Source organism: Cherax quadricarinatus, chromosome 5 (assembly GCF_038502225.1).
Source record: "Cherax quadricarinatus isolate ZL_2023a chromosome 5, ASM3850222v1, whole genome shotgun sequence".
Lineage (NCBI taxonomy): Eukaryota > Metazoa > Arthropoda > Malacostraca > Decapoda > Parastacidae > Cherax > Cherax quadricarinatus.
Genome location: NC_091296.1, coordinates 56142440 through 56164844, shown reverse-complemented (window position 1 = coordinate 56164844; position 22405 = coordinate 56142440). Strand labels below are relative to the sequence as shown.

General features: G+C 37.0%; 2 protein-coding genes across 5 annotated transcripts; both read left to right on the top strand.

The window, feature by feature from the left end:
- The first annotated feature begins 4752 nt into the window (after positions 1 to 4752).
- Positions 4753 to 19202, top strand: Muted (biogenesis of lysosome-related organelles complex 1 subunit 5). Of its 4 annotated transcripts, none has more exons than XM_053771481.2 (6): positions 4753 to 5040; positions 6894 to 6938; positions 8837 to 8919; positions 10476 to 10550; positions 12816 to 12929; positions 19028 to 19164. In XM_053771481.2, the coding sequence occupies exons 1-6, from the start codon at positions 5001 to 5003 to the stop codon at positions 19130 to 19132; spliced, it is 462 nt and encodes a 153-aa protein (XP_053627456.1). In that variant the 5' UTR covers positions 4753 to 5000; the 3' UTR covers positions 19133 to 19164. The 4 variants fall into 4 exon arrangements, with proteins under 4 accessions (XP_053627456.1, XP_053627457.1, XP_053627452.1 ...); XM_053771482.2 differs by having other exon boundaries at positions 4754 to 5040; positions 19042 to 19178; XM_053771477.2 differs by having other exon boundaries at positions 4760 to 5040; positions 19038 to 19202.
- A 44-nt stretch (positions 19203 to 19246) lies between these two features.
- LOC128685038 (transmembrane protein 199) lies at positions 19247 to 22166 on the top strand. Its single transcript, XM_053771475.2, has one exon. The coding sequence runs from the start codon at positions 19247 to 19249 to the stop codon at positions 19856 to 19858; it is 612 nt and encodes a 203-aa protein (XP_053627450.1). The 3' UTR covers positions 19859 to 22166.
- Positions 22167 to 22405: the final 239 nt, after the last annotated feature.

Here is a 22405-nt window from a genome sequence, read left to right as displayed (position 1 = left end):
GCGAAGATGGAGATTCGGCGACTGACCGAGGAAAACAAGAAGATTCGTAGTAGTCCTCCTGTTTTGAGTCCTCAGGTCAAGAAGGGAAACTGGTCAGTGGCTGGACAGCAGGGAACGAAGTTGACGATCAAGAGGACGAATGGAAAGGTAGAAACGATGAAGAAGAAAGAGACTGCCGTGGAAACTGTTGTGGAAACATCTAATACATTGTAATAAAGTTGGTAGAATTACCGACAATAAGTAAAGTAAAAGGACACAAGTGCAACTAATGTGACATTTTATTGTGGCAACGTTTCGCTCTCCAGGAGCTTTATCAAGCCATTACAAACAATACATGGACACAGAGGGTATATAAAGGCTCAGAGTGAGGTGCAGTACTAGTGAGGTACCATTTAGATGTTCACTAGTGGTAGTAGTAGTAGTAGTAGTAGTAGTAGTGACAAAAGTAGTAGCAGTAATACAATATGGTAGAGCAATTAATTCGTACATGAGTAAAAAGATATAAAAGCTATTACTTGGGTAACATAAAAATAGGTTGGACAAATATAGACTGGAAAGAGGCAGCCTGTTTCAGTGTTCACTCTCTGTAATGTGCTTTGTGTAGTATAACAGGAGAGACTATGTGATGGCAGGGTTTACTGTTTTCAGGAGGATTCTTGCTAAGACTTCAGAGATGGTGAAGCTGCCATTGTTTTGTTTAATTGTATTCGAAACAGCGATCAGTGCTGATTTGAGGCACTTGCGTCTGCAGAAATTAGTTTCTTTAATCACTACTTGGGCATCTCACCTGACCCTTTTATATACCCTCTTTCAGTATTGTTGAAATGGTTTAAAAAGCTCCTGGAGAGCGAAACGTTGCCAAAAATGTCTTAATTAGTTGCATTGTGTCCTTTATTTACATATTTTTTGGTAATTCTCCCAAACCCCTTTTTAAACAGATTTAGGAGGAAGACCGGGATTAGCAGGTAAAAGGCCACAACAGAAATAATTGGGAGAAAGGGGGGGAAACCCCCTGTTTATGTGGGTTTTCCCAAAGGAGGATTTGGGAATGAAGGGTTTTCCAGGCAAAAAGCCAATTGCGGGAATAAATACTGTAAAATGCAAACATTAGAAAACCGGGACCCCCTTTTTTCAGGCAAAAAATGAATGTACCGGGGAGGGGGTTTTAATTATTTAGGTCGGGGGGAAAAAGAAACTGAAAACCCAAAATTTAGGAAAAGAATTTAGATTTAAACCAGGAATAGTTAGGGGGGTAGGGTTTTTGGGGAAAAAAAACAGTGAAGTCCCAGTGTGAAAATTTTTACGGGGTTCTGGGGAAAACCAGTAATGGGCAGAACGAGGTAGAAGGGAAAAGGGCCAGTGATTTTGGGTGATATAAAGAATGGGGGAAGAAAAACAGAAATGAAGGAAGGGTAAAGAGAAAGAGTTTTCCCAACTTTATTATGCAATTGCCGAGTCCCAGGAATGATGGACGATTTGGGAGATTAGTTGCCAGGGCAGGTAACATTGAGGGCCATTTTTAACTGAGACGTGATTTAATTCAAAGTGGGGACATGCCTCGGGAATGTCATATTCGGGTTTTTAAATTTTCCCTTTAGATGGGAAGTATCGGGAAGGGGGTAAGGGGGGCTTTTTGCCCGGGGAATGTTTGAACTCCCGCATAAAAAGGGGTATTAAGTTAAAACACAGGGTAAGAGTCTGTTTTGATAAAATTTTTCAGGGGGGAAAGGAAACTTTTTTTTTGGGAGGATAACGGGCCCTCAAACTTAGGGGCCCAGGGGGTTTACATGGGGGGAAAATTTTTTTGGGCCCACAAAGAAAGAAAAAGGGGTAATTCTAGGATTTTTTAATTTAGTCATATTGTTTGGGGAATTTTTGATTAATTTTGGAATCATAATGACTTTTTTAAGAAGTGGGGCCCGGGATTTTTTTTGGGTTTAGATAAAAATCCAAGGGAAAAACGGGTTTAATTTATTTAAAGACAAAAAAATTTTAACCCCCTTTGTTAAAAATTTTTAAAAATTTTCCCCAGAGGAACTGGGTTTTTTGATAAAATCAATTAATTTTAGCATTGAATGGAAGAATAAAATAGCAAAACTCATAACAGTCCCGGGTTTTTGTTTTAGCAGAGGGGGGAGGGTATTTAGAGAACACTTATATCTGTTAACTGGGGAAGAAGTAAACCCATCAATAGACAGTTTTCAACACTATACAGGGGCTGTTTAAAAAGAACGTTTATCCATATAAAAAAAATTTTAGACTATAGAAACACCCCCAAAATGGATGAATAATGGGCCCAAATATTTTACTGGGCATAAGAAAGGAATTTTTTAGGCGTATAAAAAGAGTGTAAATATCTTAAAACGTATATTGACTTTTAAGGGGGAATTTTAAAAAAGGGGGATAAAAAAAGTTAAAAGGACTAGGGAAATTAAAGGTTGGGTTTCCCTAAAATAAACCCCAAAAAGTTTTTTGGTCAAAGAACAAAAGTTAGAGATAAGATATCCCCTTAAAATAAACAGGGCCCCTTTACTGAAAAAAGAGAATGAAATGGTTTGGTTTTTTAATAATTATTTTCTTCATTTTTTACACGGGGAAAATCCCTTCAACAATATTCCAGTAATTAATTTTTATAGTGGGCTAGAAGAAGAAAATTTGTAACATCACAGTCACTGTGAAAGGGGTTGTGGCAGAAGACAGACTAAGCAAAATAAGCCCGGGTCCGGGGATGGGGTTTTTTTAAAGGGGTTTCAAAGGAATGAAAAATGGAACCTGTGAACCATTAACTAATTTTTTTAATTTTTTCCCAAACAGGTGGAGGTCTATATAAAGATGGCTAATGTAATTCCTTTTTTTAAAAAGGGAAAAGTCTTTCAAATTACTGCCCAATAACCCTTTGACCTCAAAGGCAAAATTTTAGAGCCAATTATAGCTGAGTTTAAACAGGCCATCTGGGGATAAGCATAGTTTTGGATTAATGATATCACAGGATTCAAAAGAGGATCTTTCAACTAATTTATTAATTTTCCCAAAAAGTTTTGGAGGCTGTTGCCCACGATAGAAAATTTTTGAAAATTATTTATTTAGATTTTAGTAAGGTTTTTTAAAGAGTTCCCACCATAGACTGTTAAAGAAAGTGGCAGCCTGCAGCTTTGGGGGAAAAGTGCCTCGTGATCGAGCCAGGGGCTCACTGACAAGAAGCAGAGGTGTCCATAAAATGTGGTTGAACAAAAAAAATGGTTAAAAATACGACAGGTTGTTGGGTGGGACAATAGGGGTAAAAGTTTACATGAAATTTTTCCCCCAAACAGCAGGCGAAATTTTTTCAAAAAAGATCCCCAATTTCCCTATGGCCCCTTTAAAATGGTTTAAACCGGGGAGGGGGATCTGTAAAAATGGCGCCCCCACAGGATCAGTCGGGGGCCCTGGGTTGGGAAAAATTATATAAATGATTTGATGAGGGAATTTTTTAGGAAAAGGGAGAAAATTGTGATGAAAAAAAGAAGGAGGAAAAATTGTTTCCAAACCTAGATGTTAGGGGAACTTCAGGAGGTTTTAAACAAATCATTTTTGGTCAGAAAAGGGCAGATAAAATTAATGAATAAAGGGGCAAGGGCTTGGGGGGGTTTTTAAATTTATAATTTAAAAATGATGTAAAATTTCACCCATACAGATTGGGTGAAAAGGACTTGGGGTTTTGGTGAGAAAGAAACCCTTTAAAAACCAAAAACAGCAATGCCTAAGCGAGAAAAAAGGAAAAATAGTTTTACGGGGGATTTATATCAAAAGTGAAGGGGTCAGAAGTCCAGAGGTCATACTGCACCCTTTATAACTATTAGTAAGGCCCCCTTACCTAGATTATGCAGCCGCCCTGGTCTCCATTTACAAAATTTTGGGACAAAAATTGTTAAAAAACATTCAGCGTAGGATGACAAAATTTTAATAAAAGGATTAGAAACCCTTCCTTAGAAGAAAGTTTAAAAGACTCAAGTTACACCACTTGTTAGACGAAGAAAGGGGAGACCTGATTTGAAGTGTAAAAGGAAGATAGGAATTAAAAAAGGGGATTTTAAATGGTTTTGAGGATGTTTCTCCAAGAGAAACCCGGTAATGGTTTTAAAATTTTAGATGGTTTAGATTTAGAAAGGACTTGGGAAAGTTTTGGGTTTGGAAATAGGTAGTTGATAGGGGAAACGGGCTACCTAGGGGGTTTATTGAGGTTTGGGACTTTGGGGTTTTTTCAAAAAAGGTTGTTTTAATTACGAGGGGAGGTTGATTGGGGGGCTTATCTTATCCCTGATCTTACTTCTGTATATCTGAAAGAACCCTTTTGGGTTAGTCTTCGATTCTCTTGTAACTTTGACCTCATAATCTCTTTTTACTTTTCTTATTCCCTTTTTTATTTCTCTTTAACTGAATATACTGATTTCTTAATTGCCCCTCTCCTCTTTTGATTTGCCTATATATGCCTCTCTTTTGACCAATGAGATGTTTTAATCTATTGTTCATCCATTTAGTAAATAAAGATATTATTATTATTATTATTATTATTATTATTATTATTATTATTATTGTTGTTGTTGTTGTTGTTGTTGTTGTTGTTGTTGTTGTTGTTGTTGTTGTTGTTGTTGTTGTTGTTGTTGTTGTTGTTGTTGTTGTTGTTGTTGCTGTTGTTGTTGTTGTTGTTGTTGTTGTTGTTGTTGTTGTTGTTGTTGTTGTTGTTGTTGTTGTTGTTGTATTAATACTCTCTTGAGTCACTATTGAATGGACTTTAAGCCCAACTATGTCACATGACAAGATATTTCCTCCGAACACTGTGCTATTAACTATTAGTCTAACTTAAATAATAGCTATAAATTAAGTACACTGTTAGCATGGAATATTTTATATTTAATGTTACGATTTTATTCTTAGCAAAACGTGAGGACAAAGAAGGTTTATTTTACTTATGTAAGATATTTATTTGAAAGCAAGTCACTTCATTAGAAACGAACAGTGTGATGTTGGCTGATGTAAACAATATGGCAGCGGCAGCCAGTGGTGAGTGGAGGCTGTTTTATAATATTAACTTAATAATAAGAAGCAGTCAATATTTAAGTTCACCTATGTGATGGGGTAGCAATAATAGGTTACTTAAGTGCAGGTGAGGGTAATTATTGATTGGTGGACAGTACTGAGATAAACATTTGCTCACGGACAACCCACAGGTTGTGGGATCTTTAATATAATATTCATGAACTTGTTCCTTGACTGTAGTATTTTTTTTATTATGACGTCTGTATATAACGATGCTGTCTTTTGTAGGGATGTTGGTTTTCTCTTATTTTCCTACTTTAAAATATGATTAGAACACCAAACACCTGATTATTTTCGTACTGTGAAATGATAGTCACTCAATTATACACATGTACATTTACAAATACACATTAATATATGCTTGGCATTTTACTTAAAAGATTTTGTTCAGATATTAAATCACAAAGTTAGTAACCCAGGATAACGCAATAAAGTCAGGATTTCATCAGATTTATTTCCATGAAAGTAGTATACAGTACCATCAAGCAAATAAGTAAGACATGTAACAGTTTGTTATATTAATTGTTGGAACATTTTTGCCTACACAGTAGGCTTCTTCAGTTAAATACAGAGGAGGCTAGATATTTTAACAGCAGAGGTAGTGGTGAGGTAAAGATGATGTGATCAGCCCATCAACTTTGAAGTAGCTCTTAAGGTCGCCAGTTCCTCAGTCTGGAGAAGAGTTCAATTCCATAATCTGGAACAATCTGAACTGTTCTCCAGGCTGAGGGACTGACCACCTCAATAACTAATACTTCAAAGATAATGGACTGATATAATTTTTACCTCGTTCCTACTTCTGCTGTCTCCATAATTAACCACCTCTTTAGTTCACTGAAGAAGTCTACTGTGTAGTTAAAATGTTACAACAGTAAATATACCAAACTGTTGCACATGTATCTTACTTATGTCTTATTTCCAATGGGGTCCTTTAATTCTCTTCCCTACTATATGCAACTCACACAAGTCACCTGATACCCAGGTGCCTATGCTGATATTAGGTTGACTTGTATTTCCAGACATATGACATTCATTTGTTTTCAGTTTGCTTAGTGAATACTGATATATACTATTTTCCCTGCTCCAACTCTGGTATTGGAGTACAGTAGTATTTCAAGAGTGAAATTATCTGAAATTGATGTGTTTTTGCAGGAAACATTTATCCATTGTAGAAATTGTTATTTATTGACATATTAGCCATTCATATCAATAATAATAATATAAGTGTTACACAATCTGGCAGCGGTGGATTGCTGGTTGCAGACTTACCACCAACCACCACCATTGTGCACCTGGACCACCCCATTATCTTTCATCACTGAACCCAACCTAACCTAGAATAATAAATATTGACAGAAGTAATGAAAGAAAATGTTTTTTTATTGGCTGACAGTTTTTTGTAAGATAAATTAATAACAGTGTTTACATTTTCTTGTGAGTTTGTTTTATTCCTCAACCTCTGGAAGAATAAATCTTAAATGTTTAGATTTCTGCTTTTAATTTAGTTTGTTAATATTTCCTCAAGATTATATATAGATTGGTTTTGAAGAACTTTGCAATATCTTTATTTATTGTGTTTAATTATGTTGAGAGTTTCAAGGGCCTCCATTCTTCAAGTGCTGTTAATTAAGCTGCTTCATTTTTTTGCCTTTATAGGTTACTAATACTGTCAGATTAGCTTCTTCATTTCTTTTTCATAGGTTACTGGTGCTTTCAGAGTAACTTAAGTTTCTTTTTATAGATTACTAGATATAACAATTTTGGTACAAATTTCATAGCCATTATTTAAACTCTAACATATCAATGTCTTTCTTCAGGTATGGGGAGCAGGCCTGTACAGCGAATTCAAGATGAGGTCTTACGTAGGTTTTGCATATGTTTTATAAGCTCACCTAATATTAAAAAATGAGCTTTTAAACATAGCTAAACATAGCCAGAATCTGATTTGCCTTCCATAGGATATGTTATCTGATTTTCAATTTTTTTAAATGTTAGCTAGCAATAATTTCCCAGAGCCTATTTGTTTTCCACCTCACGAAGTTTCATATCACCAGAGTTAGTATTCTTTACAGCTTTCAATAGATTTTCACCTATTCCTTACATTTGCAGTACTAGCCACATAGCTTCCTTATCTATCTTATCATATGCCTTTTCTAATTCCCTAAAAGTATGAACATTTCTTTTTCTCATCAAAGTTCCACTCGTATATACTTCAATGCAAATAAATGACACATTAGTACCCCTTCCTGAATCTACCTTGTTACTCTGCAGTGAAAGTTTGTTTCCTATAATTCTGTTTTTGAAGACAATTTTGCCATACACTACCTTGAATACTCATCAAACATATTATCCTAAGATTTTTGCCCCATCTCTCTCTCCTTCCATTTTTCCCTTAAAAAACTGTGAATGTCCTCTGTCACCTTCCCTTCTTACATACATTAAGCAAATCCATAAACCATTTCAAAACCTTTATTCCCGCTGGCTTTCAGCAGCTCAAGCTTAATCTTGTGTATTCCTCATTGCTGTTCTCATTGCCTACTTGCCTACTTCTTCCATACTCACTCCTGCCTTTCCTTCCTCCAAGCAACTTCTCAAAATTTTTTCCCTATCTCTTGACATCATTGCCTCTATATCCAGTATCACACAATTTTCACTCTTAACTGATGAGTCCACATGCTGTATCTTTTTTTTTTTATCTTAGCTGATAACTTATCTGTTGATGGTTTTGGGGATCACTGCCGATGCAGCCTGGTTTCAGATCAGGACTTATCTTAATTTCCCAGCTTTGTAATAGATATTTTTAAGTATGTAATGAATATTAGAAGGAATTTTTATGATTTACTTGCCATCTTATGTGTTAATGAGAGACAGAAAATAGTATACCAGCAATCCTGTCAGAGTGCAGTGCTTTAATAGGCTCCTGTCTGGCACTCATAAGAAGTATTATAATATCTTCCTGGGTGGTTACTGTCTTCCATCCTACTACCTTAGCATTGGTTTCACTTACATTAAACCCTTGGTATTTATTTGGTTTATGTAATAAAGATACCTCAAAAGTAAAAAATTACAAATAGTACATACCACCTTAGACCCTGCAGATGTGCTTTGATCAACAGGTGTTACCTTCCTAATATTTCTTCTTCTTGAACTGATCACATTTCATTTAAAAATAAGTGAAATACACCTGTACATTATTTACATTTCTGTATTATATGATAGGGTAAGAAAATACTCCAGGAAGAAATCACCAGATTTTTTATTCACCAAGAATGAGGGGTTCCCAGTTAACACTAAAAGTGGTACAGGACTTCCTGATATGAAATAAAATGTATTTCCTTTATACACTGTTCAATATCAATATTTTGACTTGTGTGTACTCTGATTATTTGCTTTATGCTACAGTATATTGTCCCAGTAAAAAATACAGTATTATATCTGTACAGCCAGATTCCATGAATACCTAAGGTTTAATATAAATGAGAAGGAATTCAAGCTCCCCATACATTGTGCAAATAAGCTTCATAACATGCTTGTCAGACAGCATTTCTACACAGGAAGCAGGGAAGATACCGGTGCAAAACAATAACCACCCATGCAGTGTTGTTGCATTTAACATATACATTATATTAATATTGCCTTAAATGTTTTTCTATTCTTTTTTAGGGTAAAGATGATAGAAAATATTTTGATTATTGCCTGAATTTCAAAGTAGATTTCTACCCAAGCAAAGCAAATTGTTAAATTTTATTTTCATTTTCAGATGTGAATGAGGTTTTTTCTAGACTGTTTGATCATCGACCATTTTTGCGAGGAGAAATTGAATTTTTTAAGAAGGAATTTGAGGTGAGATTAAATTAGTTTGCAAATCAGGTGAATCAGCCTTGTCATTTGAAAATGACTAACACCAGTACCAACACTGCCAACCTTAATTTCTATTATTCATTCATACTATTGTTATAGTATTTTTTTTTTTTTGTCTCTGGAGTTTTGTGGAGGCAAATAGAGCAAGTCTTAATATAGCATCTCTGCCTGTTCATGTAATAAAGTGGTTTTCATGCATTGTGTGATAATTATTTTTTCAGATGTTCTTAATTTTCAAGGAGGGTGCCTTAATTCTGGTGAAAGGCACTTAATACAAGGAATTGTAGCTACCCTTGGAGCTACCCCCTCCTCTCACTTTCCTCAGAGCAAACCCAATTAGATCCTATACCCCAGGCAAACTTTAATAATTATGTACTGTATATGCCTGCGATTAAGTCGACTTTTTTATGCATTAAAAATAAAACCTCCATAACTATGAGCGATTAATACGCCAAGTATAAAATTTTCTGATACAGGGCAAAGGTAAAAAGAAGGCTACAGCACATTACCGAAGAAGGGAAGTGACACCACTAGCCTACTGATGGTATCATACTAGTACTGTAACTTATGCTACAGTTGGAAGTTTTATTTGCTACTGCTTACCTTTTTGTTTTAGTGCTCAGACACATTTTTAACAAGAATGTGACATTTTATTAAAAATAATGCTTAAAAGATGAGTATGAAGTCTGTTTTGTCACAAATGTAAACACAAACTGGACAACAACTATCCAAGACGGTGGATCTGACACACTGTCAGGCTTTCCATAGATAGAGATGTTGTGTTTCAAACAGTTTTGCTGTGGTGGTCAGTTGCACACTACATTTACAACAGTCATATGACAAAAATTTTAACTCGATAATTTAAGACTGTATTTACCATAACAAAGATAATATAAAATGAAAGATTAAGTTGTGGAAATTGTGATATGGGGATCGACCTGTCAGGCTGATATAGGCCTCAGCCTGAATTATCATCTCATAATTTTAGGGGTCGACTTATACGCCGTCATAAACAGCAATTATATAATAAGTTTTTAAGATGAAATAAACTTTTCTTGGTAAACAGTGAAACTTGAAAATAAGGATGATTATGCAAGATGCATAATCATCCTCATTTAACATCTCTGGCTTGCATGCTCTGCAAGAGAGTGCCAGTAAAGAGATGCCTGTAAAGATCTCTTGTTCCAAGGAATATTGCAACTACAGTACTTTCTTCCTCTCTCAGATTAGACCAGATTACTGCCATTCTTGAGATGCTGCAAGACTCTTACAGTTTAGCACTATCCAATAATTGTAATAATAATTAAGCTTGCATGAAAGCCAGTAGTGAGCTTCCTTTTAAATGAGATGGCAGCTATTTTACTCTGGACTTATTTGATGTAACGTACTGTAAGTAATGAGACAGATTGCTTATTATAGTTACAGTACAGTACACCACTTAGCATTCAGTATGTATAATTGTTGCATTTATTTTTGTGTTAAATGTGATAAGAAACAAATGTATGAAAAAAGTAACAAAGAATAATGGATCTTTCCAGGAGAAACGTGGAGATAGGGAAGTTGAACAGCTTTTCCGCTCATTGGAACTCATAACCGAAATTAAAGAAGGTCAGGTAAGTTTTAATATACAATATATTATATTACCATGGGTGTTTAACAAGCAAAATATCTTTTCTGGAGTCTTTTACATGGAATAAGAGATGTGTAGTCATGGGAACTAACATTATTGGAAAAGATTTTATTTAGTACAAAAACATATCGACCTGTATGTACTATATACAGTAGAACCCCCATATCCACAGATACAGTTTCCGCAGTTTCATTTATCCACAGTTTACTGTGGCCCCAAAATAACCCTTAATTTTACTTAATAATGATACCAAAGCACAAAAGTAGTGATGATGGCAGTTCTTCAAAGCCTAAGAGAAGCCGTGAAGCGCTTCCCATCAGTGAAGTGCTAATTTATCAATTAAACTTTATCATAGGTATGTTAGTAAATGAAAAACAACTTCATGTATAATGTTCGTCACTATCTAAGGTTTCGCGTATCCACGGTTGGTCTTAGAACACATCCCCTATGGATACGGGGTGACTACTGTATACCTGGAGTTTACCTGGAGAGGGTTTCAGGGGTCAACGCCCCCGCGGCCCGGTCTGAGACCAGGCTTCATGGTGAATCAGGGTCTGATCAACCAGGCTGTTACTGCTGGCTGCACACAGGCTGACATACGAATCACAGCCCGGTTGGTCAGGTACTGACTTTAGGTGCCTGTCCAGTGCCTTCTTGAAGACAGACAGGGGTCTTTTGGTAATCCCCCTTATGTATGCTGGGAGGCAATTGAACAGTCTTGGGCCCTGGACACTTACTGTGTTGTCTCTCACTGTACTTGTGGCACCCCTGGTTTTCATTGGGAGAATGTTGCATCTCCTGCAGAGTCTTTTGTTTTCATATGGAGTGATTTTCGTGTGCAGGTTTGGTACCAATCCCTCCAGGACCTTCCAAGTGTATATTATCATGTATCTGTCTTGCCTGCGTTCGAGGGAATACAGATCAAGGACCTTCAACCGTTCCCAGTAGTTTAGGTGCTTTATCCCACTTATGTGTGCCGTGAAAGTTCTTTGTACACTCTCCAGGTCTGCAATGTTGCCAGCCTTGAGGGGGGCCATTAGTGTACAGCAGTATTCCAGCCTAGAGAGCACAAGCGATTTGAAGAGAATCATCATGGGCTTGGTGTCCCTAGTTTTGAAGGTTCTCATTATTCATCCTTTCATTTTCCTAGTGGATGAAGTAGATACAGTGTTGTGGTCTTTGAAGGTGAGATCCTCTGACATTATCACTCCCAGGTCCTTCACATTACTTTTGCGCTCTGTTGTACGGTTAGAATTTGTGGTATACCCTGACACAGTTTTAATTTCTTCAAGTTTTCCACATCTGATTAGTTGAAATTTCTCCTCGATGAACTTCATATTGTTTTGAGTGGCCCATTCGAAGATTTGGTTGATGTCCGCTTGGAGTCTCGCAGTGTCTTCGATGGAGGTCACTGCCATGGTGATCCAGGTGTCATCTGCAAAGGAAGACATGGAGCTATGGCTTACATCTCTGTCTATGTCAGAAATGAGGATGAGGAATAGAACCGGAGCGAGTACTGTGCCTTGTGGAACAGAGCTTTTTACTGTGGCTGCCTGGGACTTTACTCTGTTTACTATTACTCGTTGTGTTCTATTTGTCAGGAAGTTGTAGATCCATCTACCAACTTTTCCCGTTATTCCTTTATCCCACATTTTGTGTGGTATTACACCATGGTCAAACTTGTCAAAAGCTTTTGCAAAGTCTGTGTATACTACGTCTGTATTTTGTTTATCCTCTACAGCATCCAGGACCTTGTCATAGTGGTCCAGTAGCTGGGACAGGCAGGAGCGACCTGTTCTAAACCCGTGTTGCCCTGGGTTGTGTAATTGATGGGTATCTAGGTGGTTGGCTATCTTGCTTCTTAGAGCCCTCTCAAAGATTTTTATGATATGGGATGTTAGTGCTATCAGTCTGTAGTTCTTTGCAATTGCTTTGCTGCCACCTTTGTGGAGTGGGGCTATGTTGATTTTAGTGTGTGTGGGATGACCCCTGTGTCCATGCTCCCTCTCCATAAAATGCTGAAGGCATGCGATAGGGGCTTCTTGCAATTCTTGATGAACACAGAGTTCCATGAGTCTGGGCCTGGGGCAGAGTGCATGGGCATGTCATTATACAGTAAAACCTCTTTAATGGATTTTAACAATTTCAGTTTTGGACAAAAAATTGGCTGGGTAAATGTTAGAAGCATCAGATAAAATGGAAAAAAATCCATAATTCCAGATTTTGTCTGTTAACATTTGTTTTGCAGATTGAAAAGATTGTGAACTCATCAGATGACAACCTTCCTCGCACGATTGCAGATGTGCAGGTAGCATTGCACATGTGTGAAGATACCCTGGATACTGAAAGCAAATTTAATTGTGTGAGTAGAAATATTTTTTCTCCATCACAGAGCATGGATTAATTAAATATAGTGGGAAAAAATACAACTTTGAATTCGTTAGTATTAGTTGTGTGACTATACATGAATTCAAAGTACTGGGTACTTTGGATATACAGTGGAACCTCGACTTACGATTTAAGTCCATTGCATGACCTAGCTCGTAACTCAGTTTGCTCGTATGTCAGATCAGTTTTCCTCATTTAAATTAATTGAAATGCCATTAATCCATTCCAGTGGAATTCCTGCTCTCGGGAAGCAGGACAAAATATGTACTTCAATATAACACTAATATAAACTATATGGCTTATTTATCCATCATAATTGATCTAATATGACATAATAAACAATATAAATAACATGGAAACATGATATATACTCTGGAATGAATAAAATATGTCATTATGTGATGAGTGGTGACGGCCATTGCCGTTGCCACACTAACCATGTCTTCCCATTCTTCCCCTTCTGAAAACAGAGTGTTTGTGAGGCTAACTGCACTAGATCACTAGTTTCATAAGGAAAACACTGAAACAATGTACAGTGGACCCCCGGTATTCGATATTAATCCGTTCCTGAGAGCTCATCGAATACCGAACATATCGAAAACCGAATCAATTTTCCTCATAAGAAATAATGGAAATCAAATTAATCCGTGCAAGACACCCAAAAGTATGAAAAAAAAAATTTTACTTCATGAAATATTAAGTTTAATGCAATAGAGTAATTACAATAACAATAAAATAATTTACACTTACCTTTAATGAAGATCTGGTGATGATTGATGGGATGGGAGGAGGGGAGAGGTGTTAGTGTTTAGAAGGGGAATCCCCTTCCATTAGGACTTGAGGTAGCAAGTCCTTTTCCGGGGTTACTTCCCTTCTTCTTTTAATGCCACTAGGACCAGTTTGAGAGTCACTGGATTTCTGTCGCACAACATATCTGTGCATAGTGGCCTGTACCTCCCGTTCCTTTATGACATTCCTAAAGTGTTTCACAACATTGTCAGTGTAATAGTCACCAGCATGGCTTGCAATAGCTGTGTTAGGGTGATTGTCATCAAAAAAGGTTTGCACTTTAACCCTTTGACTGTTTCAGGCCCCTCTCTGAAACTGTCATTCTATGTCGCTCAATTTTTGAAAAAAAAAAAATTATTTTTTCTTATGAAATGATAGAGAATCTTTTCCCGATGGTAATGACACCAGAAGTTCGAAATTTGGTCGAAAACTCGTGGAATTATGGTCCCGCGAAGTTAGCGGTCTCGGCGACATATGCGTATCGGCGATTTCGCCGACTTTGAGCCCAATTTTCAGCCAATTCCATTGTTCCAGTTGACCAAACTCATAGCTATTTCTTTAGAACTCCATTTTATCTATCAGCTGAGTACAAGAAACCTCCCATTTACTAATTTGGACTACCCAATATGGTGGTCAGAAATTGGCAATTTGGCCAATTTCACGCAAAATAAAAAAGATGCCAATTTCAAAATAGGGTCCAGAATAAACAAGGTAGACATTCGTGGCACTAAAATAACATATGCTTGGTTCATTAGTCACATCTCTAGGCCCCTCTTATATTATTATTGCTTTCTATTTTGATTTTTTATTCATACAAAAAAATACAAAATTTACTGTTATGCAGACGACTGCATTATTGTAAAAATGGTATAAATAATATCAGTGCACTAGTGAAAGAATATTAGACTCCCTAGTTGACGTGTATTGGACGTGTGGTGTGATTTATTTACTCTTCAACATTGGTAAAAATCGAACATTTTCGCTACTTTGAGCTTAGTTTCAAGGTCGTTTTCATCGTAAAAGTAATGAAAATCATCTCTATTTCTGTAATATGTTTTCCATTTTATCACCTAAGACCATGAAAACGCGAATACAACGATAAATACTATACGAAAATACACCTCAAATTCGGCGTTTTATTCCAAAAAAACGATCAGAGTTTTTTTTTTCTCATTACGCAATGTGTGCTGCAGGATTTTTTTTATGTGGTGCACACTGACCACACAGACCCATTCTCTCACATGTGGGCCTACCAGCTTTCTCCCACTTGATTTGAAGCCGCTAGAATTATTGAGTATATATACGTCAGAAACATTGGCTCGTAAGACGTATTTATACGTCGAAAACAGTCAAAGGGTTAAGCCACATTTCACACATTTCCTTAATCTTTGAAGTAGGCAACTTCTTCAATTTCTCTATCCCCTCCTCCGAAGCAGTTTCCTCAAGTGTGGCCTCTTGCTGTTAAAGATGATCTATCAGCTCATCAGTGGTTAGTTCTTCATTGTCTTCCTCCATCAACTCTTCCACATCCTCCCCACTAACCTCCAACCCCAAGGACTTCCCCAATGCCACAATGGATTCCTCAACTGGCATAGGATTCTCAGAGTTAGCCCCAAACCTTCAAAATCCCTTTGGTCTACACATCCTGGCCACAGTTTTTTCCAAGCAGAGTTCAAGGTCCTCTTAGTCACTCCCTCCCAAGCCGTACCTATAAGGTTTATACAATTGAGGATATTAAAGTAATCCTTCCAAAACTCTTTTAGAGTCAGTTGAGTTTCTGTGGTCACTATAAAGCACTTTTGAAACTTAGCTTTTGTGTACAGTTTCTTGAAGTTGGAAATGACCTGCTGGTCTATGGGCTGCAGGAGAGGAGTGGTATTAGGAGGCAAAAACTTGACTTTAATGAAGCTCATGTCCCCAGAAAGTCGCTCTGCCAAGTCTGTAGGATGACCAGGGGCATTGTCTAATACCAGGAGGCACTTAAGGTCTAATTTCTTTTCAGTTAGGTAATTTTTCACAGTGGGGGCAAATGCTTGGTGTAACCAGTCATAGAAAAAGTCCCTAGTGACCCATGCCTTACTGTTTGCCCTCCACAGCACACACAAATTAGCCTTGAGGACATTGTTTTTCCTGAACACTCTGGGAGTTTCAGAGTGATACACCAATGAAGGCTTCACTTTGCAATCACCACTAGCATTGGCACACATGAGAAGAGTAAGCCTGTCTTTCATAGGCTTATGTCCTGGGAGTGCCTTTCCTCCTGAGTAATGTAGGTCCTGCTTGGCATTTTCTTCCAAAACAGGCCTGTTTCGTCACAATTAAACACTTGTTCAGGTTTCAAGTCTTCACTGTCTATGTAATCCTTGAATTCCTTCACGTATTTTTCAGCTGCTTTTTGGTCCAAACTGGCAGCCTCATCATGCCTAATCACACTATGTATGCCACTACGATTCTTAAATCTTTCAAACCAACCTTTGCTGGCCTTAAATTCACTCACATCAGCACTAGTTGCAGGCAATTTCTTTACCAAATCATCATGCAACTGCCTAGCCTTTTCACAAATGATCGCTTGAGAGATGCTATCTCCTGCTATCTGTTTTTCATTTATCCACACCAATAACAGTCTCTCAACATTTTCTAACACTTGCGGTCGCTGTTTCGTAATCACAGTTGCACCTTTTGCAAGAACAGCTTCCTTGATTGCCGTTTTCCTGGTCACTATAGTAGAGATGGTTGATTGGGGTTTATTATACAACCTAACCAGCTCCGACACACGCACTCCACTTTCGTATTTTGCAATTATCTCTTTCTTCATTTCGTAAGTCATTAGTGCCTTTTTTCTCGAAGGGTTGGCACTAGAAGCTTTCTTGGGGCCCATGGTGACTTATTTTGCAGAATCAAGCACCAAACACAGTGATAATATGGAATGTACCAAATGTATCCTTAGATGCATGCACACTGGCTGGCTTGTAAACACTGGCACACGCGGGGCAGTTCAGGCCACACGTGGACACGTCTCGTACGAATTGTATTGAATACCGGGTTTTCAATCGAATACCGAGGCAAATTTTTTGCGATATAATGCATCGAATACTGGATTTATCGAATACCGATGCCATCGAATACCGGGGGTCCACTGTATTTATAAATAAGAAATATTGCATAAAACCAATAAAACATAATAGAGAATGTAAAGAAATAAACTGGTTTTATAAAGTATACATACGCTGGCGGAGGTGGAGGGTGGAAGATAGGCTACTTGCTGTACTCTTAATGCCACACTTTATCGCTGACCTTAATTGCCACACTCTTAATGCGAGGCAGCACCAGCATAGTAGAAGTACGTACTATGCTAGTACTGCCTCGCAAATGACCCACACACCTCGCCTCGCTCGTGTTTGTCTATGATTTCATGCTTTAATTCCATGGACATCCTCTTTTTCTTCTCAGCACTGTCATTTGCACTTTCTTTCTTAGGACCCATGGTTAGAAAAAAGAAATTTGGCAAAATAACTACACAAAATGCAAGCAAAACACGAGAGAAATGCTTCCATGGTGAGGTAAACAGTGCACTGAGTTGGCGGCATTCTGAAGCTCATCGTTATTATTATTATTATAATTTTTTTTTTCAACAAACCGGCTGTTTCCCATCGAGGCAGGGTGGCCCAAAAAGAAAAACGAAAGTTTCTCTTTTTAAATTTAGTAATATATACAGGAGAAGGGGTTACTAGCCCCTTGCTTCCGGCATTTTAGTTGCTTCTTACAACACGCATAGCTTACGGAGGAAGAATTCTGTTCCACTTCCCCATGGAGATAACAGGAAATAAACAAGAACAAGAACTAGTAAGAAAATAGAAGAAAACCCAGAGGGGTGTGTATATATATATATATATATATATGCTTGTACATGTATGTGTAGTGTGACCTATGTGTAAGAAGTAGTAGCAAGACGTACCTGAAATCTTGCATGTTTATGAGACAGAAAAATGGACACTAGCAATCCTACCATCATGTAAAACAATTACAGGCTTTCGTTTTACACTCACTCGGCAGGACGGTAGTACCTCCCTGGGCGGTTTCTGTCTACCAACCTACTACCTAGAATTATAATTATTATTATTATTAATTTTGGAACTGGAGCACAGATCCAATTCCCTAGATCAAGAGCCACTAACCAGCATCAAGGAACCTTGATGCTGGTGAGGGGCTCTTGTTCTAAGGAATTGGATCTGTGCTCCTGTTCCTTAATAATACGTAATAATAATAATAATAATAATAATAATAATAATAATAATAATAATAATATTAATAATAATAATAATATTTTATAATAATAATAATAATAATAACGAGCGAGCTTCAGTTTACCTCGCTGTGGAAGCATTCCTCTCGTGTTTTGCTTGCATTTTGTGTAGTTATTTTGCCAAATTTCTTTTTTGTAACCATGGGTCCTAAGAAAGTAAATGCAAAGGACAGTGCTGAGAAGAAAAAGAGGATGATGTCCATGGAATTAAAGCATGAAATCATAGACAAACACAAGCGAGGTGTGAGGGTTGAGGGGGAAGCTGCTCATGACTTGGATATTGACTCGTAACCCAGAGCAAAAAATTGACCAAGCGACTGCTCGTATCTCGAAAAACTTGTATGTTTGGGCACTTGTAAATCGAGGTTCCACTGTATTACAACAAAACCATGTGTAAGTGTGACTATCCTTTGTATTATTATTTTCTACACAAATGGATCATTTGTTAGTTGAAAAACCAGGACTGCAACTCTTTTGTAAGTTGAGGCTTTCCTGTATTCTTAAGATATATGAATGGTGAAATACTATAAAAACAAACAGGAGACAAACTAGAATATACATGCAGCAGTAGTATGTTATCTGCCCCACCAACCCCAATAAAAGTTGAAAGACATGCTACAAAATAGGTCCTAGAGTTGAGAAGTGACAGTTAAGAAGATTGAAAAAATGTTAAAATACCTTGTATTAATTGAAGAGAAAAAAATTAGTGAAGATAACCATATACTTTGTGGTACTGTACACTTATCAATAACAACAAAATAAGCAAGATACCACAATTGTCATACAAAGGAAGTTAATTAAATGGAATCCAGGAGGTTTCTATAACCAGTGAAAGACTAAGTAATGGAAATGAGATACCACAGGTACAGCTTTCCTCTTGTAACTACAAATAGGGAAATTACAAGTAAATGCAAAAAATATTCACTCTTCAAAAACATAGCAACTGTTTAAAATAATTGTATAAAGAATATTAATGGCAGTTTTTTCCAGGAAGAACTGCTTGCAAAAAAGAGAGCCGAAAGAAGTGCCAGACTTACAGCTGTGCAACAGGATGTACAAGAAAAGTTAAGACTTTTGCAAGATAGTTATCAAGAGAAAGAGCAGTCTTTGAGGGCACAGTTCCAGCAGCTTGAGAAGAGTGCTGGTTATATTTGAGTGACTGAATTATTTTTAAGTTTAAAAATTTATATTATTCAGCCATGGATCATATTACTATTATTCCTTCTAAGCGGTTTGTGCAGATTCTCCAAGAGCTCCAGAATTCATTTGGATTTCTTGACAGTATTAAGGAGAAACTTTTAAGTGAAGAAGATGGTTCTGAAAGGAAAATTAAATTAACCACTCAAGAAATAAAATGGTGTCATACAAAAATGAGGGAGCATGGGATCTCAGAAAGGGTACATGAATTGTTATCAGAAAGTGAAATAGTTTTGCCAAAATATGATACCCCTGAAAGAAATCCAGAACTTGAGGCTAGAGTTCAAAGACTTAGGTCTGAGCAGGAAAACAGAGAGTACAATAATATGGTAAAATCCATTGATCCTTCTCATTACGTAGATGGCACTAATATTGGAGATATTGGCAAAGAACTGAGAAGTGTTAATAAGCAAATAATTTCTGGAATTCAATATCTTTTGTCCATTGTTGGTACCTTCTTTGCTGTCTTTGTTGCCATGGGTTTTGCCACCTCTGATTATGGTGTTAGGGCACTGTCAGCTACTATTTCTGCTGTGGTCGTTGGCTTGGCAGAAGTATACTTCATCATTCGGGAAGATTTAAGGGAGGAAAAAAAACTTAGGAAAGCAGAGTGAAACTAGTCACATAAGTTAAGAGTTTTAGAGATGTATGTAATTTATATTGTATAAATGGTGAGATGTAGCAAAAATAGTACAGTATGAGCTCATGGAATCAGGTAAAATTTTGTCCTAAGAAGATAGAAATGTACTGAGCTCTTTGTTCTAAGTTTAAGATTAGGATGCATATAGCTAATAGCTTATAGCTGCAAAAGAAAGTTAATATATTAACTATAACCTTGTACCAGTTAAAGTCAGAGACAGTAATGTGGTGGTGGTATATCTGGTGATCTTATTTTTCAGAAACTACTATTACTGTAGTTTCTAATTATGTTTATGCTATCTATTGTCTTGTAAAAATTTAACCTTGTTAGATATAGCCAGCCCGTTGGAATCGAGATGTATCATCTTATATCATGCTATCTCTACATGTGGCTGAGTTGGTTCATAAATTCCACTTATTAACTCCTGCACTATGAGTGGGAATTTTGCATTTGATTGCAGCTTAACCCTTTCACTGTCTAAACCCTTGCTCACAAACTTGCTCTCACTGTTGAAGATTTTTTATTATTAGCACACTGGCCGATTCCCACCAAGGCAGGGTGGCCCGAAAAAGAAAAACTTTCACCATCATTCACTCCATCACTGTCTTGCCAGAAGGGTGCTTGACACTACAGTTTTTAAACTGCAACCACCCAGGGAAGTGCTGCCGTCCTGCCAGATGACTGTGAAACAGAAACCTGTAACTGTTTTGCATGATGGTAGGATTGCTGGTTTCTTTTTCTGTCTCATAAACACACTAGATAACAGGGATATCTTGCTACTCCTACTTACACTTTGGTCACACTTCACAGACACACACACGCATATATATATATACATACATCTAGGTTTTTCTCTTTTTTCTAAATAGCTCTTGTTCTTCTTTATTTCTTCTATTGTCCATGGGGAAGTGGAAAAGAATCTTTCCTCCATAAGCCATGCGTGTCGTACGAGGCAACTAAAATGCCGGGAGCGATGGGCTAGTATCCCCTTCTCCTGTAGACATTTACTAAAAAAGAGAAGAAGAAAAACTGCTGAAGAATTTAAAAAAAAAGAAAATTCTTATGAAATGATAGTGAATCTTTTCCTGATGGTAATGGCACCAAAAGTATGAAATTTGATGGAAAACTTACGGACTTATGCTCTCGTGAAGTTGGTGGTCTCGGTGATATTTATACATCAGAGATTTTGTCCAGTTTGAGCCCTATTTTTGGCCAATTCCATTGTTCCAGATGGCCACACTTATAGCTATTTTGCTTGAATTCCTTTTGTTCTATCAGTTGAGTACAAGAAACTGCCCATTTACCAATTTCACCTAACCCAATAAAGTGATCAGAAATTGGTAATTTGGCCAAGTTCATACACAATTCAAGGAAAGCAAATTTCAAAATAGGGTCCAAAATTAACAATGCAAACATTCCTAGCATTAAAATAATGTTTTCTCTCTTCATTAGTCATGTCTCCAGGCCCCTCTTATATTACGCTTGCTTTCCATTTTGAATGTTTATTCACACAAAACATAGGAGATTTACTGTTATGCAGACTATTGCATTATTGTAAAAATGGTATAAATAATGGCAGCGCATTTGTGAGAGCATATTAGACCCACCAGTTGACGTGTATTGGACGTGTGACATGATTTGTTTACTCTTGAACATCGGCAAAAATCATTTTCATTACTTAATTTCGAGGTACTTTTAGTCCGTAAACCATTCAAAATCATCTCTAGTTCTGTAATATATCTTCCATTCTATGGAATGAGATCAAGAAAACAAGAATGCAACCATAAATACCATACGAAAATATACCGCAAAGTCGCTGTTTTAAACGAAAAACACGGTCTTAGTTTTTTTTCTTATGCACTGCATGCTGCACGATTTTTTTATACTGCACACACTGACCACTCTCACCCATTCTCTCATATGTAGGCCTACCAGCTTTCTCCCGCAAGATTTGAAACGACTAGAAGTTTGGCATACTATTATGGAACCAACACTGGCTTGCAGGCCATAATATTATGGGACCAACAGTGAAGGGGTTAAAGCCATTAAAAATTAGATCACAATACACCTGCCATCCGACTTACGACCGAGTTCGGTTCCGAGAAACCGGTCGTAAGTCGAAATGGTCGTAAGTCGAACTTTACTACTGAATATCAACAAAACATTTTTGTAATGACTTTATTTTATTGTTTTATTTTGGTATTTCATGTTTTACTTTACTTTTTAAGTTGTTAGTACTGTATTTTATACTGTAAGGTTTAGGATAAACACTGTGTACAACACAGATAGTTGTTTATTTCCCAGAAATTTGGCATAAAAAACACGGTCGTAAGTCAAGTGGTCGTAAGTCGAGCAGGTCGTAAGTCGGATGGTAGGTGTATTCACTTAAATAGATGTCCTAGATGCACTATTTTGTACATGTACATGCTGTCTAGTATGTGTGCATAATGCAATTGTAAATTATACACAAATAACCCGCACATAAAAGAGAGAAGCTTACAACGACGTTTCGGTCCGACTT

Excerpts from the sequence above, each read along its gene's own strand:
- Muted (XM_053771477.2), top strand. The coding sequence starts at position 5,001 with ATGTTGGCTGATGTAAACAATATGGCAGCGGCAGCCAGTG. Across the intron at positions 10,551-12,815 it reads CCGAAATTAAAGAAGGTCAG|ATTGAAAAGATTGTGAACTC; the intron begins GTAAGTTTTAAT and ends TTTGTTTTGCAG. Across the intron at positions 12,930-19,037 it reads CTGAAAGCAAATTTAATTGT|GAAGAACTGCTTGCAAAAAA; the intron begins GTGAGTAGAAAT and ends AGTTTTTTCCAG.
- LOC128685038 (XM_053771475.2), top strand. The coding sequence starts at position 19,247 with ATGGATCATATTACTATTATTCCTTCTAAGCGGTTTGTGCAGATTCTC.